The sequence below is a fragment of the Ostreococcus lucimarinus genome, chromosome 13 (genome assembly GCF_000092065.1).
Source record: "Ostreococcus lucimarinus CCE9901 chromosome 13, complete sequence".
NCBI lineage: Eukaryota > Viridiplantae > Chlorophyta > Mamiellophyceae > Mamiellales > Bathycoccaceae > Ostreococcus > Ostreococcus sp. 'lucimarinus'.
The window spans coordinates 440,582-458,371 of NC_009367.1; the positions used below are offsets into that span (position 1 = coordinate 440,582).

General features: G+C 62.8%; 7 protein-coding genes across 7 annotated transcripts; 3 read left to right on the top strand and 4 right to left on the bottom strand.

The window, feature by feature from the left end:
- Positions 1 to 221: 221 nt before the first annotated feature.
- OSTLU_25439 (predicted protein) lies at positions 222 to 3,560 on the top strand (the record flags this gene model as incomplete). The annotated part of the gene is made up of 1 exon (XM_001420966.1): positions 222 to 3,560. The coding sequence occupies one exon, from the start codon at positions 222 to 224 to the stop codon at positions 3,558 to 3,560; it is 3,339 nt and encodes a 1,112-aa protein (XP_001421003.1).
- A 53-nt stretch (positions 3,561 to 3,613) lies between these two features.
- Positions 3,614 to 4,060, bottom strand: OSTLU_27241 (predicted protein; the record flags this gene model as incomplete). Its single annotated transcript, XM_001421116.1, has 1 exon — positions 3,614 to 4,060. One exon carries the CDS (start codon positions 4,058 to 4,060, stop codon positions 3,614 to 3,616), a length of 447 nt encoding a protein of 148 aa, XP_001421153.1.
- Positions 4,061 to 4,486: 426 nt separating this feature from the next.
- On the bottom strand, positions 4,487 to 10,400 carry OSTLU_25440 (predicted protein; the record flags this gene model as incomplete). The annotated part of the gene is made up of 2 exons (XM_001421117.1): positions 4,487 to 5,829; positions 6,097 to 10,400. 2 exons carry the CDS (start codon positions 10,398 to 10,400, stop codon positions 4,617 to 4,619), a joined length of 5,517 nt encoding a protein of 1,838 aa, XP_001421154.1. The 3' UTR covers positions 4,487 to 4,616.
- A 512-nt stretch (positions 10,401 to 10,912) lies between these two features.
- Positions 10,913 to 11,758, top strand: OSTLU_93639 (predicted protein; the record flags this gene model as incomplete). The annotated part of the gene is made up of 1 exon (XM_001420967.1): positions 10,913 to 11,758. The coding sequence occupies one exon, from the start codon at positions 10,913 to 10,915 to the stop codon at positions 11,756 to 11,758; it is 846 nt and encodes a 281-aa protein (XP_001421004.1).
- An 18-nt stretch (positions 11,759 to 11,776) lies between these two features.
- OSTLU_27245 (predicted protein) lies at positions 11,777 to 13,153 on the bottom strand (the record flags this gene model as incomplete). The annotated part of the gene is made up of 1 exon (XM_001421118.1): positions 11,777 to 13,153. One exon carries the CDS (start codon positions 13,151 to 13,153, stop codon positions 11,777 to 11,779), a length of 1,377 nt encoding a protein of 458 aa, XP_001421155.1.
- Positions 13,154 to 13,605: 452 nt separating this feature from the next.
- On the top strand, positions 13,606 to 14,508 carry OSTLU_51291 (predicted protein; the record flags this gene model as incomplete). Its single annotated transcript, XM_001420968.1, has 1 exon — positions 13,606 to 14,508. The coding sequence occupies one exon, from the start codon at positions 13,606 to 13,608 to the stop codon at positions 14,506 to 14,508; it is 903 nt and encodes a 300-aa protein (XP_001421005.1).
- Positions 14,509 to 14,556: 48 nt separating this feature from the next.
- PPR3_13 (pentatrichopeptide repeat (PPR) protein) lies at positions 14,557 to 16,832 on the bottom strand (the record flags this gene model as incomplete). Its single annotated transcript, XM_001421119.1, has 1 exon — positions 14,557 to 16,832. The coding sequence occupies one exon, from the start codon at positions 16,830 to 16,832 to the stop codon at positions 14,613 to 14,615; it is 2,220 nt and encodes a 739-aa protein (XP_001421156.1). The 3' UTR covers positions 14,557 to 14,612.
- Between the last annotated feature and the right edge of the window lie 958 nt (positions 16,833 to 17,790).

A 17,790-nucleotide genomic window follows, 5' to 3' on the forward strand; every position in this document is an offset into this window, starting at 1 on the left:
ACGACGCTGACGTGCGCGGGCGCGGACGGCGCGTTCGCGGGCGCGCGGGTTCGCGCCGAGGGGTTGAAGATCGCGTCGTGCGCGATAAACGGTGCGAGACGCGCGAGGCGAAGCGACGACGACGACGACGACGACGAGCGATTCGAACGATGCAAACGATGCGATGCGACGCGATGCGACGCCGCGACGAGAGGAGGCGCGAGCGGGGAGACTGACGGGTGATGGATGGAATTCGACGCGCGCCAGGCGTGGAGTGTCGAGCGACGAAGACGAAGACGAGTAAACCGACGATCGGGACGAAGACGGCGCCGAGCGATGCGTTGAGCCTGGCGAAAGACGTGCGGACGTATTTGGAGTCTGAGAGTAACTTGGACGGAGAGGAACACTCGAGGGAGGTGGTGATCGCGCCGGTGAGCGGGGAGAAGATTGAGGCTCGAGCGCGAGGCGCGGCGAACGGGGAGTCGACGTCGGCGACTACGGAGAAGGAAATCGTGATTGAGATCGAGTACGAAACGGACGAAAGCGCGATGGGAATCGCGGCGGATGAATCGTACTTTTTGTGCCCGGGGGCGTCGAGGCGGCCGGCGTGTTGGTTTCCGTGCGTCGAGCGAGGGGACGTGCTGACGACGTTTGATTTCTCGGTGAGCGCGCCGAGGGATTTGCAAGTCATCACGTCCGCGCATTGGGATCGCGTCGAGCGGTGCAACGACATCGATGAAGACGAAGACGGCTTTAGGCTGCGACATCACTTCACGGGGATGTATCCGACGTTTGCGCACGAAATGCGATTGATTTGTGGCAGGTTCAAGGCGGTGTCGAGCCCGATCAAAGGCGTGACTTTGTTCGCTCCCAAAGACGGCGATTACGCCGAGCGCTTGGAGATCGCGGCCGCGGGTGTGAGTAAGGCTATCGTGGCGTACGAGGAATATCTCGGGCATCCGTACCCTATTTCGTGCTTGAATATCGTCTTCATGCCGGACGAGTACGTGGGAGCGCGCGATAGCTTGGGCGCGTGCATGAACATTCACTCGGCTAAATGGTTGATAGACCCGACGCTCAACACGGCTTTGCTCGATGCGCGCGTGCATATCGCCACCGCCATCGCGCGACAGTGGTTCGGGGGCGTCGTCGTCCCGGCGGATACCACGGACTGTTGGGTCGTGGAAGGACTGGCGCAGTATCTCGCCGGCGCGTATGTGAAAAAGTTGACGGGATTGAACGAACTGTCGTTCAGGCGCATGCGCGACATGCAATTGACGGCGCGGATGGACGACGGTGAATCACTCCCCCCTCTCGCCAGTCGTGCGGCGCGCATTTGGCGCGCCGGACAGTACGCCGGCCCCGACCTTGCCGCCGGCGGGACGCCGAAGCCACTCTCGGCGAGCGTCGAGCGCGGGTTGCAAGCCAAGGCGGTGACGATCATTTACATGCTCGAGAAACGCCTCGGGCCGGATGTCATGCAGAAGGTGTTGAAATATTTCGCAGGATTGCATGTTCGTAGAAATAAGAAGGAGGGCGGGACGCGCGCTGGTCCCTCCGCGGAGGTGCTGTCGAGCAACGCGCGTTGGATTCACACGCTGCAACTCTTCGATCACTGCCGCGCGACGGTCAACTTGGGCAAAGGTGAGGTGAACTCCTTCTTAGAACGCTGGGTGTATGGCGCGGGCACGCCGAAGCTGTGCGTTGGATACGTTGTGAAACGTAGGAAAAACGTCATGGAGTTTGCGGTCAAACTCGAAGGGAGCGTCGCGGCGGCGGCGGCCGACAGAGCGGCACTCGCCGTCGCCAGAAACCATCGCACTTCGGTCACCGTGCGCATGCGCGAAGAGAACCGCCCGGATGCGAACGATCACGTCGTATCGCTAGGACATTCTGCTTGGCAGTTGATGGAGATTCCTCTGCAACCGAAAATCAAAGATCGTCGCCCGAAGACAATCATCGAATCTGGAGGTGACCCCGAACTCATCGCCGCGATGGATTGTCCGGTACGATACGTCCGCGTGGACCCGGAATTCGAGTGGATGGGCAACATAGAACAAAGTGCGAAGCAGGTCGGGTTAGAGTCGATGATGGCGCAGATGCTGGAGAAAGAAAAAGACATCGTCGCGCAAACCATCGCCGTGGAATTTCTCGGTCGCCGCGTCGCCAACGGATCCGTGAGCGCAGTTCTCGTGCTGGATAAGTGTCTGAACTCTGAGGATACCTTCTGTCGCGTGCGCGCCGAAGCAGCGCTAGCGCTCGGCAAAAGTGCGAGCGAGAAAACGCAATGGGGCGGATTGAACGCGTTGATTCGGCATTACAAAAAGTTTCAGTGCGACGCCAACACGGGAAAGCCGAAACAAAACGACTTTAGAGACCTCGCGAAAGTCATCGTTGACGAAGCCGTCATCACGGCGCTTGGTTACGTCATGGATAACGGAATCACCCATCAGGATGCGCTCGAGGCTATCGTTGCCCGACTAAAGTATAACGACAACGAGGGCAATCCGCAGAGTGATGACGGATTCGTGGCGACGTGCATCGCCGCGCTCGGCCGCTGCGTTCCCGCGGATGGCAAGCAACTGCAAACCGTCATGCAGACGATTCATTACTACATTCGGCGTGATGACAGATTTCCAAGCGACGACCTTTGCGTGACGTGCGCTGGAATCAGAGCGTTAGGCTTACTCGCTTCGACGATCGACTCGAAAGAGCTCCGCGCCGACGCCGAACACGTCGCCAAACTTGGATTCGCGCTCGGTAGACAATCCACCGTGCTCGCTTCCGCGGACACGATGATGTACCTTCGCTTCGTCGAAACTAAGAGCGAGATCGAAGCGCTCAAGTACATGCTTGAACGATCGGCGCAAGAGTCTGCGGCGACAAAGGCTGCCATGTTGTGGAGCGCGTGCGAGTACTTGCAATCCGTCGCCGGGGCGGATTCTTTGAAGGGCGTCTCGAAGCCGATATTGGCCGACCTCCGTGATCTCGTGCTAAAGGGCGGAAGCGAAATTGCGAGCGCGGCGTTTTCGATCCTCGCCACGCTCGCTTCGCAAGATGAGAGCCTGAGTGAGATTCGAGAATCCATCGCCGAGGCGATTCGGCGCGCGGGCGATCAAGTCCCAGTCGGCGTCGATGTCCACGCCGCGCACGCCGCGCCAACGGCTGAGGATGAAGTCAAGCGCGCGGAGAAGGAAGCTAAGCGTGCTCGGAAGCGAGAACGCGAGCGCTTGCGACAAGCCGCGCGCGCCGAGGTAGACTTGAAAAACGCTGAACAGCGTAGAATCGACGCCGAGGCGGCGTTTGTCGAACAGCAAGCGGAACACGTACAAGACGACAAGACGACCGTCTCCGAGCGCACGGCGACGATGATGGGATCAGAAGGCGACGCCACGCCTCAAGGTGGTACTCCGGTGGGTGGCCTGAAGCGCGCGAGAGATCAGAATCCGAGCGTCACGCAGTTTGCCGTGGAGCCTGCGGCGCCCGTCGCGACGGAGGACGCCGCGCCCGCCGCGACGGAGGACGCCGCGCCCGCGAAGAAGCTCAAACTTTCGTTCAAAATTAAAAAACCCACGACGTAGGTAGACTATGAATACACACGATGCTACATTAGCGCACAACTCGAACGAACGCGTCATTGAATCTTCGACTGATCCTTCCACAGGCTCGGCAAGCGCGACCAGCACGCGTTGATCGGATCCGGAATCACCCGCAACCTCGCCGGCCGCGTCGCGTACAGCGCGATCGCGCACATCATCACATCCGCCCTCACGAACGCGCTCACTCCACTCAGCGCCATCGCCGCGTACATCGTCGCCGCGCTCACCGTCCTCGACCGCCACTCCGCCACGCTCGCCGCCCGTTCCGCCGCCTTCGCCGCGCGTTCCATCAACACCGTCGCGTCTTTCGCCGTGAACTCCATCACCGGCGCCGTCTCTTCCGTCTCATTCTCGCCGCCGCCCTCGCCGCGCATCAGCGCTCGCCGCAGATCCGCGCGTCGTTTTCCGTCTCGCGTCGCCAGCGCGCACGCCGCCGCCAGCGCCGCGCACGCCGCGTTCGGCCGCGCGATCGCCGCCACCATCGCCGCTCGCACCGCGATCGCCGCGACGACGCCGCCGCGTCCATCGAGCGCGTCTCTGACGAACGCGATCGCGCGTCGGAACGGGCCGAGCGCGACGCAGATCTCGCGCGCGCCGGCGTCGACGTGCTCGAGGGTGAAGATCGCGCGCTCGGCGGGGAGCACGACGTCGACGGTGACGCCGGGCGCGGGTTTCGGCGCGGACGCGCGCGCGGGGACGGCGGCGCGCGACGGCGCGGACGCGGTCGCGGTCGACGCGGACCGCGCGGACGACATGCGCGACGGTGTGACGCGGCGCTCGACATTTTTGTGAATTTTTGTGAATTTTTGCGAATCCGGGCGCTCGAGCGCGCGTGCGCGCGCGAAAACGCGGAACGAGGCTGAAAATCGATGGTCGACGATACGATGGTGCTTTCGTAAGACTACAGCGCGCGCGCGCGATTCACGCCATGCCTACCACCGTCACCAGCGGGCGCGTCTCGACGTCGTCGTCTCCGTACCGGCTCGTACCGGCTGGTACCGGATTGCCGCGCCGTAACCAGCCGACGCTCGGGACGCGCTAGCAAGAGACGAGCGGGGCGCTCCAGTGCTCGTCGTACTTGGCCTTGGCGAATTCGTAGACGCTGATGTCGTGCTCGACGAGCGCGCGCAATCCCGCGACGATGGTGGGGTCGGCTTTGTACGCGTCGAGACGCGCGGCGAGCGCGGGGGCGAGCTTTTCGGCGCTGCCGTTGTGATGCTCGAGAAGAGCGCCGCTGATGTACTGCTTGTTCCCGCCGTCGTCGCCGAGATGCGCGAGGTCCGGTAGCTTTTCTCGAATGCGCTTCATACCGTTTTCGATGTCGTCTTGGAAAATGTAGCGCACGCACGACGAGGCCAAATTCGCCTTGGCGGCTTCGGCGCCGCAGGGCGTGTGACCGCCGCGCGCGCCGAGTAAGCCCGTGAGCTGCGCCGCCGTGCTGCGCTTCTGGTTGTACCACTCCAAGGGATTCAATGGGCATCCCTGGTGATTGTCCGCTGCGATCTCTTCCGCAGTCCACGACAAGTGGCCCTCGTTCGCCTCGAGACACAAATACGTGTACTCGCTCCACAGGCGAGACATCGGCTCGCGAAGGACCGTGATGTACGCGCACGGCGCGTCGACCGTTCCGCACATCCCGATGCCCGTCGCACCGGTGAAGTACATCCGTCTGCCTTCGTCGTAGTCGGCGTGCATAAATTCCTTTGAAAACGTACCCGATTTCGACTCGCGGTTTTGTTTAAACGTCCTCAACATCGTCGGAACGTGCCGCGCCTGCAACGAATTCAACGGCCTCCACGGATTCACGAGAAAGTCCGGGTGCGCGGGCTCGTGAAGCACGACCGTCTCGTGGTTCTTATTCTGCTTCAACATCTCGATGAAAACCGACCCCGCGGCTTTGGGAATGTGCACGAAGATCCACGCGTACGCCGAACCCGGCTTCGTCGCGAACGGTTTCGCCACCCCATCCTGCGGCACCACGACCGGCGCGCCCGTCGGTTCGTTCATGCACTCGTACACCTTCGTCTCGAACTCGACGTTATCGCCCGCGTCCGCCGCGTCCCACAATCCGAGCTCATCCATGTATCGCGCCGCGCACGTGTTCGCCGCCGCGTTCGCCCCCGCGCCCGTCGGCGACAACGCGCACGTCCCTCCCGCCCCTTCGCCGAGCGCCGACGCCCGCGCGGCGTCCGCGGAGCGTCCCACGATCGCGCCCATCGCGAGCAGCGTGGTTCCCGCGAAGAACAGCGCGCTCGCGACGCGCATGTTGAACACGACGTGTCGCCCAACACCCTCGGCGCTCGAGCCCGCGACGGCGCGCGACGCGGCGCGCGAGGACGAGGACGCGCGACGCGACGCGCGCTCGACGTCATCGACGTCCGGTATCAGGGAATCGCGCTCGCTCATGACGACGCGCGCGGACGAGTGGCGACGGTGGACGCGAACGCGATCGGTCGCCTCGGCGCGAGCGGCGGCGGCGAAGACGCGAAGACGCGAAGACGAAATGTTGTACGATTACACGCGACCGGTGAACTTGTGGGTGTGCTTGTGCTCCTCGCGAAGGGCGGCGAAGACGACGCGGCGCGCGCCGCCCGCGCCGGCGCCGAGCGCGGCGTGAAGCTGCTGAAGCTCGCGGTCGCCGCTCGAGTCGAGCAGGGCGAAGAGACCGGGCTTGAGCGCGGATTCGGCGACGACGCCGATGCCGCCGCCGGTGATGGCGGTGATGGCGTCGGCGAGTAAGTGGGTGCAATAACGGTCCAGACCGCTGGCCTCGGCGGATTCGTACACGAAGGAGAGCTTACCGGCGCAGCTTTCCATGACGGCGGCGCTCGCGCCCGAGGCTTTAAATCGTCGCAACGCGGCGAGGAGATCTGAACACGCCACGGTGATACCCGATACCGCGCGACGCAGGTGATCTTTTCGAGACTTCAACAGCACGCCGATGAGTTCGCACGCTTGGCAGAAAATCTTTGTCATCGCGTCGCCGTCGTCGAATACGGCGTCCGACGCGCACGCGACGCTCGGAAGCTGACACATGCGCGACACGCATCTTGTGCTTATCTCGCATCGAGGACCGAGTCTGGCGAACTCGGTGGTGATTTCGAGGAGCTTATGTACCACGGCGTTGGCGTTCGGCACCCTAATGGCGACGGTCATCGCTCGCATGCACGCATCCATCACGGTCTCAACATTTTCCTGCGCCGCCGTGCGAATCGCCTTGCCCAAATGAAACGACTTGACGAGATTCATCAAGCACCACATGGGTGCCGCCAGGGAAACATCCAAGCGATCGGACGATAAATACGCCCTTCGCGATTCTGCGTCTGTCGTCTTGAATGCGTCGACGCACGCGTCGTACATCGCAGTCAAGGGACGTTTGCCTGCGCCGTAGACGAGCTCCGACATCGTCAAACTGAGCGATTCGTGCAAATCTGCCGCTGGCGTCGCGCTTTTCGCGCCGTCACGATCCACTAAAGCGCGCGTTCCGCGCGTGTACGTGAACATAAGGACAGCTACGAGCGAGGCGTGCGCCTCGGACGTGAGCTGTGGTCCTGTCTGCTTCAACGCGTCGCACGCCGCACCGATAAAGTTGACCAGTCGCGACGTCCCGCGTGAAGATAGTTCGTTAGACGTGTCCAACAAGACTTTAATCGCAACCGCGATCGCGTTTTGGACAAAATCTGCGTCGCACGTGCGATGGAACGCCTCGCTGTAATCCAGTGTCGTCGCCGACACCGCGAGAATGAACCCAGCGGCGGAGACGCACGAGGCGACGACTTCGACAGACTCTGCGACGGGCTTGAACTCACCGTTCTCAAGACCATTTTTCATGTCGAGAATCATAGACTCAATACGCGCACGAACTTGCATCACCGCAGGTGCGTCCCAAAATTGCGCTATGGCGTCGCCTTGCTCGTCCGTGAGCTCGTCTTCCTCGTCCAAATCTGGATTACCGTCGACCCAGCCGTACTTCTCCCGCTCGGGCTCCGTGTGCACCACGTTCGCCGCCGCGAATAGGGACTCTACCAGCGATAGAGCGAACGCACCTCCGACGTTTGCGACGTTGCGCTCGATGGAGTCTTCGTTTATAAATCGGTCGTCTAAAAGACGCGCCACGTTCGTCGCCGCGTTCGTATACACCGCAGCTTTTACCTTCAACGCGCTTCCGACCAAGCTCGCCTGGAACGCACTAGTCGTCGACTCGATGAGCCTTGACGCGAGTTCTACGTCGAGCATGTTGCGAAGCGCCAGGTTGGTGACGTTCAAGTAATGCCCTCCTCGTGTGATCAACCCAGATACAATCATCGCCGAATCTTCGTCGTGCGTGGCTAAAAACGCCGAGCGCGAGCGCACGCGAGTGCACAAATCCATGGCGGATGACATGCCGAGCGATGCGGCGTTGAACATCGCGCAATCGCCTATTTGTAACGCGATAGATAGTTCGTGGACGTCGGTTTCCGATACCGCACGGTAGTGCAAGCGCTCAGCCGCATCCACGGCTCTTCGCATTCGCTTCAGCGCCGCCGAATCTTCTCTCGTGCAGTTCTTTCCAAATCCATCGGTGATGGGCGTGCTCGCCGGTCCGATCCAAAAGTCTTTTATTTTATCGCATGCCGCCTCGCCTTGCCGTTTATTCTCCACGCAATCTGCGATGATGTCTTCTAAAACGTCGCATCTTCCCGCCGCGCTGGAATCGTCATCTCTGCTCAGCGACTCCTTCAACTCCCGCGTTAAATCTACCGCACCACGCGTGATAACGCTCGCAATCGCCCTGACCCATGGTTTAAACGTCGCCACGAGTTCGCTAAACTTATCTTCCTCTTCTGTCGAAAGCGCGCCTTCGCCTTCGATGTCCGTCTCGAGGCGGCATCGATAATAGTCTAAGATTCTAGCATCCGTCGCTTGTTCGTACCAGAGGTCGATCGTGGAAGTCAACACCTTCCACGCTTCCGTTTTGGAGTCGGGCGCATCGTATGAAGTCGTCAAAGTATCCGGAACCAGCTTTAAGCACGCAGATAACAGAGATTTGATCTCCGACCCAGCCTTAGCGGATTCCTCTGGACTCACGTCTTCGCGCGGATACCGCAGCCGCGACAAATTATTCACTCGCTGTATGGCGCATCCAATCGCCGCCGACTCGGCGTTTTCGTGCTCTTGGTTCGCACGTGGACTATCACGAACGAGATGTCGTACGATGGCGGACAAGTCGACGCTCTCGGAACGAAAATAAGAATCTCGCGCCGTCGCATCCGCGACCTCGCTCAAGCCTTGGCGGAGTGATGCTACGGGCACGTACGCTCGGAGTAAGGCACCTGTGCGGGCAGGTGAGCTCTCGACGTGGGAGTGCAAACGCTGCGCGATATCTTCCGAAAACCCTTCGAGGCACGCTTGCGCTTCTGGCAGCAGTGGTTCGCCCGCGTCAATCGGACACGTCCCGAGCGCGCTTTGCAGCACTCGCGCGAGCTTGTCCAAAGAATCGTACGGCGCTCGCGCACCGCTGGGCTTCTCGTCGCCGTCGTAGGCGGTGATGAATGCCTTGCGACATATCACCATGAGATCAGGCGTTTGCCTGAGCGGGACGGTCTTGGCGGCGTCTTGAAACGCGACGAGGACTTCTTCCGAAGCCAGCGCGTCGTTGACTTTTTCGCCGTTTGCCATCGCCTCTATGACGACTTCACCTACAGATTCCATGAACTCTGGTAGCTGACGCATCTCGGCGAACGCTTTTATCATCGTTTGCGTCACCGCGACGCACTCTTCACGGGCGTCGCGCGATTTCACGAGTAAGAGCGTCAACATCACCTTGACGTGCGGCTCGACTAATCGCAAATCCAACGTTGACAACGCGCCGATGACTCTGGACCAACCTCGATCGCGCACCTCATTCGTCTTTACGACCGTTGCGATGCTGGTCACGAACGCCTGCAGCGCGCTTTCGACGCGACCTTCGTCTTCCAGAGGCGAGTAAATCGTGAAATCGACGGCAATGTCGAGTAATCCGACGAGCGCATCGACGAGCGCGGAGGCGGCGTCTTCGTCGACGCGTCGCTCACCCTTCCCGCCCGTCGGTACCGCAACGAAAGCGGCGGCGATCGGTTCAAAGAGCTCGACGAAGAGCGCGCGCGCGTCTTTTGACACCGATTCACTCGACTTGTTCGCCGAACTGCTCGCCGTGGGTTTACGCTCGTTTGCGTCTTGCTCGCACGTCGCTCGCAAGACCCAAGGCGCCAAGCGCAACGCGTCCACGTCCATGCTTTCCGCCGCTCGCGCGACGCGTGCGATGGTGTCGCAAATGAACCCGGGCGCGGACGAACGCGCGCCGCCGGCGCCGCGAGCGTCGTCCGTCGAGGCTATCGTTTTCTGCTTCTTCGCGCTCGCCGCGTCGGCGACTAAATTCGGAATCGCGCGAGCGTACATCGGGTGCAACACGAACGCCCGCATCGTCGCGTCGCACGCCTCCTTCGCACCTCTCCGCGCGTCCCCCTCGCCCGCTCGCGACCACGTCTCGACGACGCTCCACAAAAACTCAAAATCCACGCACGCCGGCGCGGGCTTATTCGGCTGCGCGTTCGCCGCCGCCGCCGCCGCCGCGAGCGCCGCGCTCATCAGCGCCGCATTCCCCTCGTCCCACATCGCGCTCTTCGCCACCTCGACGCACTCTTCGCACGACGCCCTCGCGCCGCGTCGCTCGCCGTCGTCGCGCGTCAACGCGTCGAACGCCCGTCGCAGCGTCTCCCCATCGACCGCTCGCGCCCTCGACGCCGCCGCCCGTCGCAGCGCGCGCATCACCTCCCTTCGCCCCGCGCTCGCGTCCGTCGTCATCGCGCGTCCCGATCGCGTCGCCCTTTCGCTCGCGTCCGCGAAGCACCGCCACAGCGTCTCCTCGTCCCGCGTCCCGTCCCGCGTCGCGTCGTCGCCTCGGCGCTCGCGCGTCGTCGACGCGTCGTCGCGTCGTCCCGCGCGTCGCAGTCGCGCGCGCGTCCACGCGAGGACGACCGCGCGCGCGTCGTCGTCGTCGTCGTCGTCGAGCGCGGCGCGCGCCGCGGCGAGTCGTTCGGCGTCGCTCGCGCCGTCGGCGAACAGCGTCGCGCGCAGGCGCGTCGCGCGCGACATGCCGACGCGCGCGCGGCGTCTCGCGCGCGCGCGGGCGCGCGGCGACGCGCGACGCGGTCTCGCGCGCCGTCGGCGGCGTCGCCGCGCCGTCGGTTCGTACATATAGGGCTTTACGTGATTATATATGTCTCGTATGTGCATACAGTCTAACTACCGACGAACGGTCGGTCGGTCGGACGCGCGACGGCGCGGACGCACCGCGCCGCGCACCGCGCCGCGCGATGGCGTCGACGTGGCGCCGGAACCGCCTGAGCTTTCGCGAGAAATTCGTCGACGCGTGCGACGTCGACGGCGTCGTCGTGCGGCAGTACGCGTCGAGCGAGGCGTTCGTCAAGGCGACCGGGACGACCGGGACGACCGGGACGACGACGCGCGACGACGACGACGACGACGACGACGACGACGCGGTGCCGGCGACGGGATTCACGGTGTGGGACGCGAGCGTGCTGCTGGGAAAGTACGTCGGACGGGAGAGGACGTGGCGGCGGTTGACGAAGAAGGCGCGCGAGGACGCGCGCGGGCCGACGACGCTCGAGCTGGGCGCGGGCACGGGACTGGCGACGCTGCTCGTCGCGGCGGCGCGGGGAAGCGCGGAGGGAGAGGCGGGGATGGTGTGCGCGATGACGGATTTAAAGCGGGTCGTGCCGCTGACGCGGATGAACGCGCGGGCGAATAAGGCGGAAAGCGGAGGGCGGATACCGGCGAGCGTGGCGATGGCGACGACGACGCTGCGGTGGGGACGCGCGGAGGACGTGGAGCGGTTGCCGGAGGCGATTCGGCGGCCGGACGTGGTGCTGGGAGCGGATTTGATGTATACCTCGGACGAAGGCGTGATTCGCGCGCTGGCGGCGACGACGATGGCGTTGGTGGGGCCGGGTCGCGCGGCGGTGTTCGCGGCGTGTAAAGAGCATCGACCGGAGAGCGTCGAGTTGTTCGCGTCGATCATCGAGGCGAACGGTTTCGAGGTCACGCGCGTGCCGGCGTCCGAGGCGCATCCCGATTATCCGGCGTCGAACGAGGAATTCGAGCTGCTCGAGTGCTGGCGACCGCGACCGCGCGCCGACTAATTTCAACGATTTAGCTAGCTAGAGTACCTCGAGGTACGAGGGCGAACGCGCCATCGTGGCGACGTTCGCCGTCATCCTGAGCGTCTTGTACAATAAATACCCGGTAGCGACGAGCGCCGCGGGCATGATGATGACGCCCCACTCGTAAAGAGCGTTCAAAAAGGACGTGTGAAGCACGCGCGCGCACTCCGTCGGTACGCGCGTCTTCGCCCACGCCGAGTTCGAGCGCGCCGCCGTCGGGTGCACGACGCTCATCGCCGCTCCGAGCGTCCACTCCACCTCCGCGTCGTCGATGCGCTCGATGAAATTCAAACGCTCGTCGTTTTGTGAAAATCCGAGACCGACTTCGCCGGCGGCGATGTCGTCTTCCGCGAAGTCTACGCCGAGGAGCGCCTGCACGAGCGCGGCGTCGAAGCAACGTCCGTTGAGGCGATCCGCGGGAGTGTTGGGATCCTTCCCATCGACATCCTTCACGAGCTTCGCCCACTCGATGGCGCACAGCTTTTCTCCGGCGGTCGCAATTTCCGCAAGCGTGGCCTTGGGCATGGATGGCAGCGCGCCCGGAAGGGCGACGGTGATGAAATTTGTGAGATGAAACAGCAGCGACATGCCAAGAAACCGCTCTACGCGTTTGAAATCGTCGGGCATGCGCAGCGTCACTTTTTGTTCGCGCTGCATCGATGCGATTTGTTTGCGTAATCCCACGACGCACTGGCGGTATTCGCCGGTTCCGGTCAATTCCACGCCGTCCACGGTGACGACGTGCCCCGGAAACGCGCACGCGTTTCGCGTCGTCTTCGCCGCCGCCAGCGCGCCGCGCCATCTCGTCTCCATGTGGTTCGCCCCGTACCCCAAAAACGACTCCACTTTCACCGCATTCCTCAACTCGAGCATGGACTTCACGAACGCGCCTTTGCCTTCCCTTGGCAGCGCCACGTACTGCACGCTCCCGCCGCCGACGTCAATCGCGCCGACAGACTTGAGCAAAGGATTATCGTCCTCAGAAACGCGCGCGAACGCCGGCGCCGGCGTGTTCGCGTCGTTTAATCGCCCGACCGCGGTGACGTCGACGTCTGACAAGTAATTCGCCGCCAGCCACGCGTAAAATCCTTCCTCGGCGCCGTCGACGGTTCGAAAATGTCCGTACCCGTGCCGCGTCCCCGTCTCAGCCTCCACCGCCTCCCTCACCTCGCGCCACAGCGCTTGTTGCTTCGCCGGCGTCAACACGCGAAATCCAGCCGTGGCCCACACGTACACGGGCGTTCGCGCGCGCTCGACGCGATCCGGGATCTTCGCCAACGCCGCGCGCACCGCCGGCATCAACTCCTCGCGCACCCGTCCTCCCATCTCCGCCAACGGCAGTCTCGTCTTCTCCTTCGTCCCGAGCGTGCGCATCTCGAACAACGATCCTCTCCCTTTCGCTTTCCTCGCGTTTTCTATCGCGAACGCGTGCGCGCGGCACCCCGTGCTCCCGGCGTCGACGAAGACGACGTGCGTCGGCGTTCGCGCGCACGTCGCCGATCGCCCCTCGTGCGTCAGCGTCGCCAGCGTCGTCGTCACCAGCGCGCACAGCGCGAAGAACATCGACGGCCGGTGGAAGCGGTGGCGACCGCGCCGCGCCGACGCGCCCGGCGCCGACGCGTTCGACGAGAGACTGCCCGTGGAGGATAAAGATGACCCGCGCGCGTGCGACGCCTTTTGCGGGCTCGCGTCGAGCGCGTCGATCGCGAGATCGCTCGTCGCGGACGACGCCTTGCGCATGACGTCCGCGCGCGACGTCGCGCGTCGCATCGACCGCGACCGCGCGCGCGTGTGCGGCGACGCGACGCGCGACGTGACGACACTTCATGACGCGCATTCCAACCATCAATCTCGCGCGCGACGGCTCCGCGCGCGGTTTGACGGACGCGTTCGCGTCGGACGATTTCGCTCGACGCGGATTCGCGTTCGTCGCGCACGAGGGCGCGCTGCCCGAGCCGGAGATCGTTCGAAAGTGTTTCGCGGAGAGCAGGACGTTCTTCGACTCGAGCGACGAGACGAGGAAGCGCGCGCTGACGGGCGACGCGCCGGGGATCGGGTACACCGCGTTCGCGTCCGAAAAGTTAGACCCGTCGAGTTCGAGCGTCGGCGACAGTAAGGAGGGGTTTTACGTCGTGCGGGAACGCGCGAAGAATCGATGGCCCAGCGCGGCGTTCGAAGACGCGGCGACGACGTATTACGAATCGATGTACGCGCTCGGGAAACGGCTGTTGCCCGCGTTGGCGCGCGCGTGCGGCGTGAACGACGCGTACTTTGACGCGCATTGGTCGGCGTCGTCGCATAATTGCGTGCTGAGGTTTTTAAAGTACTCGGCGTCGAGGAGCGACGAAGGCGAAGGCCAATTCGCCTGCGGCGCGCACACGGATTACGGCGCCTTGACGATTTTGGCGGTGGAGAACGACGGCTCGACGGGGTTGGAGATTTACGACCGAGAGACAGAGACGTGGGTGCCGGTGACGCCGCCTCCGGATCATTTCGTGTTGAACGTCGGGGACTTGCTGGAGAGATGGTCCAACGGACGGTTCGCTTCCACGCGACACCGCGTGATGACGACGGGCGAGCGCGAACGGTTTTCGATACCGTTTTTCTTCGAGCCGAGTTACGACGCCGTGATTGAACCGGTGTGTGTGGGTGACGGCGAGGCGGCGAAATACGCGCCGATTCGCTTCGGCGATTACTTGCAGGAAAAGTACGCGCAGACGTACGAGTAAAGAAATGTGCTTGCGATGTATTTGGTACAAGAGAAAAAAATTAGCAATGCAGTAGTAGTGGTAGCAAATGCAGCGCGGCGTGCGGTGCTTGTAAATGTAGTGTATCAATCGACGTTTTTGCGCCACGCCGACGTCTTTTGTTCGCCCCCCAGTCCATCCGTGGCGAGTTCGCTCGCGATGTTGCCGTCGTCGCGCACGTGGTGGCTCATCTTCGTCGGCTTCGCCAGGCGACCTTCGTTTTTTTGTTCCACTTGCGCGCGCATTTGTGCGCACACGTCAAACATTCGCCATTCCTCCACGCGACATCGGCGGCACGATGATTCCAAAAACGCGAGCGTCACCGTACTGACGCGCACGCCGGCGTCCTTCAAGTGATCGAACACCTCCAGCGCGTCGTCGATGCGATCTTCGTGACAGCACACTTCGATGAGGCACTCATACATGGCGCGCACATCGCCGATGTAATCGTTCCCTTCACTCGAAGTGTGCTTACGCGCCTTGGAAAATGATTGAGCCTTTGGGGAGTCGCGCCAGATATCCAATGCTCGGTCAAGTTTTTCGCTTCGCGCCATGGCGACTATGAGCGCGCATCGCGCTTCGGCGTCGATGACGTCCAAGACTTGTGGCCCATTGTCTTCATCCGCGCGTTTAAACGCGGCTTCGAAGACGCCGATCGCGCGAGCGAGCAAGAGTTCCGCATCGTCGGGGTCCGGGCTCGTCGAAGCGACGCTCAAGACGGTGACTAGCGCCGACCGCGTGCCCGCGTCGAGTTTGTGTCCTAAACGTGTGAAACGTTTGTACGACTCCCAAGCCCAATCGACGAATCCATCGCGACTACTCGCGACGATGAACTCCTTGAACGTTTGCTCACGCGGTTCCAAGTTACGCGAGTTCATCATAGAGATGAAGCGATTGGCGCGCTCGACGTAACCCGCCGAACACAAGGCCCGAATGATGGCTTCAAGCGTCTCTTGTTCGAGCTTGCCTTTACGACGAACCGTCTTTTTCACTTCTTCGAGCATTTCTTCAATGCGACCGGCGCGTGATATGACGCGCAAGAACGTGTTAGAGCACCAGTCGTTCATCTGGACGTCACGCTCCGTCATATCACGAAGCACCGAGTACGCGCGCTCGACGCTCTCCTCGACATCCTCGACGTAACAGCACGCTTGCAGTGCGCACCCGAAAGTCACAGTCGTGCAGTTGACATCAGCTTCAATCATGCGCGCGTACGTTTCAAACGCAGATAACGGCCGGTTGCCTTTGACCTGAGCGTCCATGAGCGCGGTGAACAAAAACTCGTTCGGCGTCACGCCGTCGTCGATGGCGGCTTTGAATATTTTTTCCGCCTCGGTGACTTTACTTCCACGCTTTGATCGGCTCAAGGCGACGATGAGCGCGACGTACGTTCGCACTGTAGGATTGATTCCGTTCGAGACCATGTCGTGATACAGTCCCATGGCCTTGACGTCGTCATCAGCGCACGCGTAGATGAGGGAGTTGTACGTAATCGTATCTGGAAGTTGACGTTCCAACCCTCTCCGCGCGCGCGCGTTCCAATTCTCTTCGTGCGCCTTGCGGTACTTGAAAATATCGTTTTTGAAGTCGTCGTAGACTTTAAACGCACTCTTGAAATCACCAAAGTGCAAATGTGTGGCGATTAAGCCGTTGCGAACGCCCGTGCAGTCTCGAACCATCGCCGGGCTCTGTTCGATTTCGCGCTGCACGCGGGCAAAGTACTCGATGCCCTCCTTCGACGCTTCGAGCGCGGACGTCAAGGCGTACGTCAAGTGCAACCATTCGTGTCCCACACGATGCGAGCGAGTAGAAATCATAATCTTGAGCACTTCGATCGCGCGCGCGGCGCGCCCACATCGAGCGCAAAGCGTTATCAACGCCGACCAGACGCGTCCGTTGGGCGTTGACTCGGCGCGCCGTTCGTCCCACTGCGCGTCCTCTATGAGCGCTTGCACGACGCTCTCTCCGCGTTCCATCGCGACATCACGCTCGATTTGCTCGAGCGCGACGCCGCGAGCATACGTCTGGAGCATAGAAGTCACCATGTGATCGTTCCCTGCGTTGCCACACGCGCCAGATTCCAACGCTTGAGCGAACAAGTCCTCCGACCAACGCACGTCGACGTCGTCCGCCGCCGCGCCCGCGGCGAGCATGGCGCCGTATGTGATCATGGTTGGCTGTAAATTCGCCGTCTCGATCTCTTCCCAAGCCCACATCGCGCCCGGGAAGTGCTTTTTGCGCGTCGCCGCGGATATGACGCCGTTGTACGAACGAATATTCGGCGCGCAATTCGGCGTCGTCTTCATGCGCTCGAGCGTCGCCCTCGCGCCGTCGTAATCACCCCCGTGCGCACACACGTCTATGTACGCGTTGTACACCACCGTATCCACCGCATTGACCGCATTCGCTTCCTCGAACACCTCTCGCGCCGTCCTAGCCTTTCCGCACCGTCCCGCCGCGCACACGAGCGCGCTGTACGCGTACGGATCCGGCTCCAACCCCGCTTCGTCTCGTCGAAGCTCAAACGCCTCTCGCGCGATGTTCCACTGATTCGACCCCTCCTCGCGACCGCACAGATAAATCACCGTGCAATACAAATCCTTCCCGCGCGCGAAATCGCGATCGCGCGCGTCGAAGAGACGCGCGTACCGCAGCGCCGCGTCCATCCTGTACGTCTTCACGCACAGCTTCATGAACCCCTTATGCGATTTCGCGAGCGATTTCGCCATCGCTTTCGACACCACCGCGCGCGTCATCCGCGCGTCCCCTTCCCCCCGCCTCGCCAGCGTCGCCAGCGCCTTCACCGCACCGTCGACGTCCCCGGCGCGCAGCGCCTCCGCGTGTCCCCGCCTCGCCGCCGCCTCCGCGTCCGCGTCCGCGCCATCCGTCCCGTACGACGTCGACGTCCCTTCCCCCGCGCGCGCGTCCATCCCGACGTCCGTCCGTCGCGCGCGGTACGCCCTGTATTCCCTCCGCGCGCGTTCGCGTTCGCGTTCGCCCTCGCTCGCGCCGCGCTCGCGCCCTCGTCCCGCGCGCGTCTCTCCTCGCGTCTCATCCCGCGCGCGCGCGCCGTCGTCCCTGTCCGGCACGATCGCGCGTCGCGCGACCATCGTCCGCGTCCCGCGCGCGCGCGCGGCGCCCGTCGCGCGCGGCGGCGCGCCGCACGCGCGTCGAATCGCCATCGCACCGCCGCCGCCGAATCCCAACCCGAATTCGCGTCGCTTCCGAGCGTCGCTCGACGCTCGCGGCGGACGCGCGTCGACG